The sequence below is a fragment of the Haliotis asinina genome, chromosome 1 (genome assembly GCF_037392515.1).
Source record: "Haliotis asinina isolate JCU_RB_2024 chromosome 1, JCU_Hal_asi_v2, whole genome shotgun sequence".
NCBI classification, from domain to species: Eukaryota; Metazoa; Mollusca; class Gastropoda; order Lepetellida; family Haliotidae; genus Haliotis; species Haliotis asinina.
Window position 1 is genome coordinate 71,875,047 of NC_090280.1, and position 10,789 is coordinate 71,885,835.

Genomic DNA, 10,789 nt, shown 5'->3' on the forward strand with positions numbered 1-10,789 from the left:
GTGACGTCACAACGCTAATACCTCTGTCACATTGGCACAAGACTTTGTTTGACTCGCGGAAACCTGAGCGTGATCACATTGTAGACAGTTTTCTTCAATTTATATTGTAATAAACAGAATACTAAATTCGCTTCCGCGCTCCGTGAAATTCCATTTTCGCTTGTTTTGATACCAGATCATTACAAGTGACTTAATTCAGATGTTATTACATGGAAGGTCGTTTGGTATCTTCTATATCCATCGACATAATTATCTTTTGGTAAAGGTATGGCTGTATCCTCTGTGCAAGGAAAAGATGTAAATCATGACAGATAATACACCGTTATACATTCAGAACGATGCACTCAAAGCGGCAGAAACGGGAAACGCGAGTGTGCCATGCACCGCTATAGATGAACATCACCAGAAACGGACTATAGAGAGTTGGCGCATGCGCACAACAAGTCAGCCTGTGACAGTTAAAACAGGTTACTGCTCAATTACTGTCTAAATTTAAGGTCAGGAAAATATGACAGTTATTTGTATGTACAGGGCAATTATCTGGCAGAACGTAGATATTACGTTTCAATAAACAAAACGAATGATAAATACTTTTACCAAGTCTGAAGGCTGGACCGTGTCGCTGCTCTGGGCTATGTTCAACCTCGCCCAAATTGAATCGACTAAGAATACGGGATATTTACCTTTACATCTCTAAATGTTGATAAATAATATTATTTAGCTGGGTGAGCAACATTCTGCGGAGCCTATTCTGCTTCTCGACAGCAGTCACTGTCTTGTTGCAGAGATTCTGTAAGTTGCGAGATCAACTCCATGCTTGGTTTTTGGAGCCCCTATGAAAGTCAGACGTTGTGACAGCTTGGAGAGAGAGAGAACAGACAGGTGCAGTGAGGAGCGTGTCTAACTTCATCAAACTTGACAGAGACTTTAAAGGGACGAAATGTACACCATATATGTACAATGTGAAAGTCCACAACGAAAGGATGCCATCACTGATCATTGCCCAGGCTGGGAAGTAGGTCAAAGTATCCAGAATACAGCATCAGCACTTCAGGTGTGAAAAGATGCAATGGTAGAGACCATAAGGTAATTATAGGGAGCAGGTCAGCAGTTTGATGTCGCATTTAAGCATATTTACAAAAATGCCCAGGAAAATTGCAATGGCCTTGTCATGTATGTCTGGTTGCCCTACGTTATAACTGTACCCTGTAGGTGATTCTGTTATATATGTCATTCTGGTTGACCTATATTACCGAGCGTTGTAGGTGATTCTCTGAAATGACTGACTGGTTGCCCTATATTACCTCTGTGTGTAGGTGATTCTATCATATGCCTGCCCGGCTGCGGTACTTGACCAGTGTGTGTAGGTGATTCTATCATATGCCTGTCCGGCTGCGGTACTTGACCAGTGTGTGTAGGTGATTCTATCATATGCCTGTCCAGTTGCAGTATCATACCTCTGTGTTGTAGTCGATAGAGTCATATGTCTGTCCAGTTCCTCTATATTATCTGTGTTTTGTAGGTGATGTTGCTTACGTGGAGTAGAAGTCTGGGTGCTGTCATTGTACTACTTAGTCAGGCAATACTCTGTCTCTCAGGTTGGTATGAGATATCCTCACGACCAACTGTAAGATCATACACATGTGAAGAAAGTATAGAGAGTATATAGAGTATAGAGAATGTTGGGGTACAGGGAGAGATTTGTTTGTGCACTGGCAGAACCAAGCTGTTGTTCAGGGGGTCCAAATCCCCTGAACCCCTCCCTTTCAAAATTCCTGGATCTGCCCATGCACTCTGTCCTGGTAGGTTTCAAATCAAGATGACCAACCTGAGACTCTCATTAAACAATGTTAAAAAGTATGATTTGGGGTGGGATGATGGTTTTCTTAAAAATAAGACTTGCATCAAAGTCAAACATGGCCTCAGACCTGTTAATGATTGATGTTGATATTGTTCCCAAGCAGCACTTTTCACAGTCAAATAGCCTGTTTGAAGTGCTTATTATTGATATCTTATATTTCTATGTGTCTGAATTTTTAAGTAATCAAGACATTGACAGATATTAACTAAATGTCCATCTGTCCTTTTCCCAGCATTTACAATATAAATGTCAGGCATATTGTTATGATTTTAATGTAGAGCACAAAGATGAGCTGAGACTAGGGTGAACATGTGAGTGCAAACAGTACTGCCTGCTAGTCTTTGACTAGCATGTGAAACAGAGGGTGCACATACCTATGGAACAATGATCGCTTCAGATTAACTCAATGTGTAACTTACCATGCCAAATCTGTGTCTTATGCAATGCAATGGACAGAGGTTCCTTTCACAAAGCAACCTTTACGAGGGTTAATTTAATCTGAACTCCCATTCTTTACCATTGCACCAAGGTTAATTTAGTGAAGGTAACCTTATGGGAGTTGATGGGAGTTAGGATTAATTTAACCTTAGCTGCTTCATGAAAGGAGCCCCAGATTGATAGAGGATAACAACCAGTTAGTAACATATTTGAAGACAGATGTAGAGTAAAACTGCCAGGTCTTTTCTTCATGTCGGTAGGTGTATAAATTTGAAGCAATATCACCACATTACAGTCCCCTCCTTGTAAGGCAATTATTTCATTGTTAATGTATGGTTCAGACCCTCTGTTACTGTCTATTAAAGATCCTCTATAAGTCATAGTAACTGTTATTTCATTAGATATATTGTGTGAGCATAAAACTATTGGAACTTCAGGCTGTCATTACAATTGCCGAGAGTGCCTGGATGACCAGTGTTTGTCATGTCGACGATATTTCTGGGGTCGTGATGCCCAAGACCAACTCGACTGCCATGCTTCGTGCCTCAGTACATGTGATACTACGTGTGACAAGGACACAGGGGAGTGCCTGCCCTCCTACAACAACAACAACAGGAGAGTTATGTATATCAAGTGTCATGACAATGGAACGTGTATTGGTCAGTAACATATGTCATATAATGTGCTTTAAATAAATGCATGATGTTGTGTCTCAGTGAATGCATGTTTGTGTCACAGTGAATGCACATTTGTGTCTCAATGAATGCATGATGTTTGTGTCACAATGAATGTATGATGTGTCTCTGTGAATGTATGTCTTAATTAATGCATGATGTGTCACAATGAGTGTATGATGTTTCTCAATGAATGTATGATGTTGTGTTGCAATGAATGATGAATGATTCTGTTGAATGATGTCATATGTCAATGAATGCATGATGTTGTCTCTTGGTGATGTGTCTGAATGAATGTATGATGCTGTGTCTTAATGAATGTATGATGTCAGGAACACATCCTCTTGCGTCTTGTTGATTGTCATTGTCCAGTTTGAAAGTCGGCAGACAACGTTAAAAATTCCAGCTATATCCACTGATTGAAACATGTTTTCCCCACACTATATGCATATGTTTCCTCTTATGGTAGAAAATAGCAAATCTGAAATAAGATTTTTTTTTTCAGAGTGTCCTCGCAACTGTAAATGTAGAGGAGGACAGTGTGTGTCGTGCAAAGGCTATCACTATGGCCCTGGGACAATGTGTGTCGAGGAGTGCAGTTCAAAATGTGTTAGGAAGAGATGTGACAAGGTGACCGGATCCTGCAGGCATGGCTGTTACTTGGGCTGGTACGGGTCTCTGTGTGACCAGGCCTGTCCTGGAGATTGCAGCAGATGCCACAGAGAAACTGGATTGTGCCCAACAACAACTACTATAACCACCACCACCTGTATGTCACACATACTATTGGCCTGCCTCCTTAGCCACATGTCCCAAACAGTCATTTCTAATATGTTCTGATCCATATTAGAGCCTTTAATGAAGACCTATTCTGCCTTGAATCTTCATTGGTCCCAGTCATATGGCCCATGCATGGAGAAAAAAGCAAGATACAATTGAAGCCCTCTAAACTGGCAGGCTTTGGGACCAAAATGTGTTAGTATAGTGGGAATGCCGGTTTAGTGCCCTTTTCAACCTGAGAAGGATCTCCTGTGTGCCGTAAAATATGACTGAACAATGAGTGGATAGTCATCATATTCTTTATTCATCAATACGTATCACATTAGATTTTGTCTCAAGAGTGATGCCGGCCAACCCTGTGATGCCTGTAAGTGTAACTCATTGATATTTAATTCTGACGCAAACTCAACAACTTTCTCTTTCAAAACACTAGTAGAGACAGAAATGGACATCTTTTACTGCAGGCAGTAGAATACCAATCATGCATCAGTGTGCTGATTTTGCCAAATTTACTGTTTTCATTCTCATGTTCTGTTTTCAAATTGATGTTTTCTTCAAATTTAGTTTCATACACTTGATGCTTTTGACAAATTGTGAGATGCCAGTTAATTTATAAGACAAGTGACACATACCAATCAACAATTTACCTCACCTTCAGATTCTTGACCATACTCTACCGTACTTGACTGTAATCCACTGTGTTGTTAATGTATGTTCAGTCAAATATCAGGAGAGTCCAGATAGCGTATGTTAATTACTGTACAAACAGTCAACTGGGCAGACTTTATGGTGCCTACATACGAAATAGACTGACACCAGAATAGAGGGCTTGTAAATGATCATGAATTAATTGGCTGCTGCTGGGACCAAATTCTAGTGCTGATATTAAGAGCATTCTGGACAGGAGGGCTCCTGGTTTTGAGGGCTTCCTTTGTATAGCAAACATCATATTTTTCCTTATCCTGACTCATACTTATTTGTGTATCTCCTCCTATGCAAAGATAGTGGAGCACTTGAAATCCCTTGAAGTCCCCTCCTTTTGAAGCGGAGGTACGGTCATACTCACCCACAGGAAGCCTTCCTGTTTCCCGCCACACCAACCCTGTGTCACTCTCTCCTCCATTGCCCGGCGAGAAGGCTGAAGTCAATTTGAGTTCCTATACAGCATTTAATATCCTTTTATATTTCAGTCCTTTACACAAAATTGAGTGGTCTGTGGCTTTGGTGTGTACTAATTATCATTATGATATGAAATTGTGGATTAAGTTTCGTGTTTTTTATGTTGTTGAACATGTATTTCATAATGTGAGATTACAATGTATTCACAGATGAAATAATGCTCCTGGTGTTGGTTGTGGCTGTCTGCAGCTGTTCCATATTATTGTGTCCTACATGCCCTGTTATTTGTTCTTTCAGTGTTCACTGAGAACTTGGTAAGAATTTTGTTTGTATTTGTTTACTATTCAAATACTTGCTGAAGATGTAGGCTCTCTCATTTCTCTTACTACCTGAGGTACAGGACTTAAGGGAATCATGCCACATGCAGACCTTCATCTACTGCATCTACAGCGATGTTGCAGCCTTCAGAGAGTCTACTTTCAGCATAGACATTGACAACTTCTACCTACACTCGACATGTCAGATGCTTTTGTGAATCTACAGCCACCGCAGCATTTGGATCCAACATTGTCACTCATCAACAACTATTACAGTCATCTTGAGAAGGTCTTCACCATCAGCTGGACATCTTGACATAGTTTAGAGGATGCATCGTGTAAATGCTCCCATTCATGATGATCTTCACCATCAGCTGTATCATCTTGATGCAGTTTAGATGATGTACTGTTCATAGACTCAGCGAGTATACGCAAACATGTATCCTGCTACAGTCGCAAGAATTCACCGGCTGCATCCCCCATTCATCACTGATGTCGTCATCATTCGTCATCTTTGTTTGATGTGGTTTCCACACAGAGACCTGCCAGGAAGCATTCACGGAATGACAACCACTCCAGGGATCCACGCAGAAATGAAGATCACTCCGACATCTGGTGCGGTGATGACTTTCAACAAACCCTTTCAGACCACTGGCGAATGCATTCACAGAAGAATAGAGATGATTTATTGAAATGTTACCGGTTTTCCTCAGGGGGAAAAAGAATCTGACTTCACAGACTCAGACATTACAGCTTGGATTATGTTTGGGCTAGACCTCACTTCACCATCAAAGTAATCCTACTAATGCTCTCACCTTCAGGATGATCTATGATGACTTGACATCTAATCTCACCGGCTGCTACAGCTAACCTTTCAATTCTTCGATATTGTTGACGACTTGAATCTCTACATAAAGGCATGCCACATCCCAGGTGCATGTAACTTCATGGCAGACGTTTATCACATCCTTTATAACCAATTCCAATGGTGTGAATACATCAAGAGGAGTTTCTACTCATCAGTCACATATTCGGATCACACAAATAGACTTATTTGCCACCTGGTTCAACAGATACTAACACTTGTGTCTCTGGTACCGGATCCGTATGTATGGGCAACAGTCGCTCTCAGCATCTCATGGGAGGGAATGGATGCTTTCGCGTTCCCGCCTCCGAGTCATATTATCAAATGTCATCGGTAAGATAAAATAGACAAAGATGCTGCAACTGACTTTCATCATGCTTACTGGCCAGGGAGAGAATAGTTAACAGTACTTGTGCAGGAACTAGGAAAAACCAAACACTCGCTCAGACATCGCTCCAACTACAGGTATGAATTGTATTAAAGTCTGTTTGATACATCAAGGATTTTCTGCTAGATTGGTGAAGACCTTAGCTCTAAGTAGATTACTCCCTCCTTGTACATCAATAAATGGATGCGATTTGAGACATACACCAAGTAGAAGGGCTTCACTCTAACGAAAAACACACATACTCAAGTAGAGGACTGCTTATGTTACCTGAGGCATTCTAGAGAACTCAAACATTCTATACTATCGCCTACTTAGCGGCACACTGGCATCACCAGGAGACATGGGGTCAAGGGGACGAATGTGCCAGTTTTACTCACTCTACTATGCTTAAACACAGATTTAAGGCACCAGCTGGGAACTTTAATGTTACACCTCAGCAGTGACACCTCAGCATTGGACATCCTTCAAACTGTCGACACAGACAAGGCTGTTTCTACTTGCCATAGCTACAGCAGGACAGACGTTAGAAAAACCGGATCCGGACTTCAGTAGTACATGATTTGACACTGATCATCGTGAAATTGCCCACCAAGGACTGCGATGGGATTTTATCACTAAAAATCAACTGCCTGGACAACTGGTATGACAATGCCACATCCTGGCATTATAGACAGTCTTTAGGCTACATGATACACAGAGTTTATCATTGTGATAAGTCAGAGCATTTAAAATACATCCCAGTATCTACTGAGATACTGACGGAAGTATACTGCAACATTATCTCAGTGTGGATGAGAGCCGTTTCACATGAAGTAAGGGCCTTGGCGTCAACACCCTCTCTACATCTAAATAGCTCGCTTACAGCAATAATGGAGGGCTGCTTTTGGAGGTCATGCACGGTGTTTACCAACCATTACCTATGAGACATCACCACTGAGATGTTGCTGGTATTCACCAGTTTAGGCCACTTGTTGCACCACAACAACTAACGGTTCCACAAAGGCGCTGAGTTTCACTCGCCCCTTTTTATCAAGAGTGATGATGACCCTGTACTTGTAAAGGAGTTACTTGTACATGAAGAAGGGTCACAGCACTATGATAAGGACATCATGAAGAAAGAGTTGCTACAGATAGCTACTGGGAGGCAGAAACTAGAATATCTAAAATCTCACTCTTCTTCATGTGACTTGTTGAGACCAAGACGCTGTCCTGAGAAAAATGGTAGAGAGTCCATGCACATGTCTCGAACAGACTAGTGTGAGTGATTATGACCTTGTACTCGTAATAAAGATACTTGTGCATGTGAAGGGCCACAACTTGTCTTGATAGGAATCTTGACATACAGTTGTATTTGACACTAGCAGGATGCTAGCTGATCAAAATATCATCACGTTCCAGTCAGCGATTGCTTTACAAGAAGAAAAGTTTGACTGGATGTAATCCTCCTGTTTCACTTTTGAATATTGGAAGATCAGGACTGAATTACCGCCGTTACAGTTCCTGAAGGGGGGAAGTACTGGACACATTTATATGGCAACCAACAGAATCCACCATGGTTTAACCCACCACCGATTCCGTCAGATTCTGTTAGCTAATAAGCAGGAGTCAGGATTAGGAAAAAAGTGTAATTTTCTGAATAAAATTGATATTTTATACTTATCCTGACTCATAACATCAAGCCCTCCCTACCACCCCACTCAGACCTGTTGGATTCAGTGCAATTCTTGTGTCAGAATTATGGAGAGAGTGACAAACAGGTTTGGTCATGTGACTGGTGGGGCGGGAAATGGGGAGGCTTCCTGTGGGTGAGTGTGATTGTGTGTCCGCTCCTAAAGAAGGGAACTTCAAGGGATTTCAAGTGTTCCACTACCTTCACATAGAGGAAGGAGAAAAGCAAGTTAGCATGAGTCAGGTTATGTATATAATGTCAATTTTATTCAGAAAGTTACATAATTCACTTGTTCAGATAGAGTGTTTTGAGTGTTCAACCACTCTGTGTGGGGACTCCTTGTTTCAATGTCCCCAGCAAAGGCATGTAAGGAACTGTCTAATGAGACTGTGCATGTTGTTGTACTACAACATTACTTAGGTCATTGCCCAGCTAGTGTTATATCTGGTCCTGAACATTATTTACAGGCCTTTGTCATTTAGCATGAACATTTGTGAGTACAACATTGAGCCATTGACCTGATAAAAGCATTGATATGATGATACTTGTACTGTGTGTGTACTTTGCCTGAAGTTGTGATTCTCATTGTAGGGTCAGAGGAGAATGAAGATGAAGGGATCGGTCTAAGTGGAAAACTTACTGTTTTTGCTGGAGTTTTTATTTTTGTGTTAGTTGGTATGTGTGCATACAAGTGGTGGAAGAAGCAGAATACACCCAGTGAATACAGTGATGAAGACTGCAGTGACTTTGAGATGCAAACCCACCTGCACAACTCCCATGAAAGAGTTCCAAGTGCTCCAGAATCCAATTCCAGGACTTATATTGTGGATGCTGATACTCCTTTGTTTAACACTGGCAGGGGTGAAGAGCTGGAACAGGGAGAAAATGAGGCAATACCTCAGCACTCCACCCCTCCCCAAACAGTGTCCCAGGAACCCCCACCATACCCAGTGTCAGCACACCAACCCAACCAGGAAGCACCACAGCCTCCATATTGGGAACCAGCAGACTCCCCAGCTCATCCTGCACCTTCAGCCCCCAGGCCACCTCCACCTGCATACTCATCTCTCTTCCCTGACACTACATCTGAACACTAGCACATTTCCCTGGAGCATGATGTCATACAACTGAAGTACTGTTCATTAAACCCAACTCACTCACTCACTCACTCACTCACTCACTCACTCACTCACTCACTCACTCACTCACTCACTACAATGAAGTTTAGCAGGAGATGTACTCGGCATCAGAGGTAACAGATGAAAATGTGACATTGTTACTTTGTGATAATATGACTGTACTTATTGAATGTATGTGACTGGAAATTACTATTGAGCTGTTTCTCCAGAGCAGAAAGTGACATTACACAGATAGAATTTTAAACAATATGTCTTTTATACGCGAGCATAGGCATTATAGCATTACCAAAGAAGAGGGAAGATTCTCTTACATATATTTATACTTTACCAAATTCTTAATGTTTGGCAGGTATTCTACTTTTGTCTCTTCTTGGCCTACGTGCTGTGTGTGTGTGTGTGTAATGTTGCAAAGGAATGTCTTGATGTCATCTACCTCAACATGGGGATGTGCTATTGTGTTGGTCCTACTGACATTCTGGGTAGAAAGTCTTCCCAACCCCTCACTGGGGACTAGTGGAGTTTGTGTCTAAGAATTGCTCCCTAAGAATCTCTGTTGGTAGTAATAGAATGACTACAATCATGGACTGCAATGAGTTTGATTAAGAAGGTAAAGATCTGGCAATACAGCTAGTCCACACATTCATACTTTTATTGGAGGGAATAATCTTGTCGAGGATAGATATCTAGAGGTAGAACACAACACAAACCAACATGGTCACGGCGCTAACAAGCCTGTTGTGTTCGTGTCCAAGTGTATAGGGTTTAGATGTTACAGAGAGATTAGCACAGGAAACACCAGAATCTTTCATGTCAAAACTTATTTTAGAAAGACTTATTATCCTGTGGTCATAGTTATGATCAATTCTGTACATGAATTTCCAAGTACCTTCAGCTAGTTTTTAAAACCTGTGGCAATGTTGTACATGTCTTTACATACTGGTATATGTTAATGTCTGATGGTGCTGGACCTGTGAAGGTCCCGGGGTAGAATAGATCTTCAGCAACCGATGCTTGCCATAAAAGGCGACTATGCTTGTCGTAAGAGGTGACTCACAGGATTGGGTGGTCAGGCTCGCTGATTTGGTTGACACATGTCATTGGTTCCCAGTTGTGCAGATTGATGCTCATGCTGTTGATCACTGGATTGTCTGATCCAGTCTTGATAATTTACGGACCGCCGCCATATAGCTGGAATATTACTGCGTGCAACGTAAACCTACACTCACTCAGTTACTCTGATGCTACTGATGTTTATATAGATCAGATTCTCAGCAGATGTGTCTTTGATGCCTGCCCATTTTAATATGTACTGAGAGAAAAAAATAAGGAGAGTCAGATGAAAGCACAAGTGTTCTGTATTGTTTTTCCAAGTTTGATTACAAGCTGTATGATATGTGGTTTGTGAAGAAACTTTGGAAATAAATATAAGAGTACTTTTGCTTTCATGCGATCCTCTATTTTTTCCCCTCAGTATAGTTTACAGCTATTTGATACAGTAAATGTTTGCATCAAGTCAGGTGTTTCCATTAGTTATTATTG

General features: G+C 41.3%; 1 protein-coding gene across 1 annotated transcript; it reads left to right on the top strand.

The window, feature by feature from the left end:
* Positions 1–434: 434 nt before the first annotated feature.
* LOC137296670 (uncharacterized) lies at positions 435–10,762 on the top strand. The gene is made up of 5 exons (XM_067828492.1): positions 435–1,086; positions 1,523–1,598; positions 2,737–2,958; positions 3,479–3,742; positions 8,703–10,762. Exons 2-5 carry the CDS (start codon positions 1,526–1,528, stop codon positions 9,206–9,208), a joined length of 1,065 nt encoding a protein of 354 aa, XP_067684593.1. The 5' UTR covers positions 435–1,086; positions 1,523–1,525; the 3' UTR covers positions 9,209–10,762.
* The last annotated feature ends 27 nt before the right edge of the window (positions 10,763–10,789 follow it).

Excerpts from the sequence above, each read along its gene's own strand:
- LOC137296670 (XM_067828492.1), top strand. The coding sequence starts at position 1,526 with ATGTTGCTTACGTGGAGTAGAAGTCTGGGTGCTGTCATTGTACTACTT. Across the intron at positions 2,959-3,478 it reads TGACAATGGAACGTGTATTG|AGTGTCCTCGCAACTGTAAA; the intron begins GTCAGTAACATA and ends TTTTTTTTTCAG. Across the intron at positions 3,743-8,702 it reads TACTATAACCACCACCACCT|GGTCAGAGGAGAATGAAGAT; the intron begins GTATGTCACACA and ends TTCTCATTGTAG.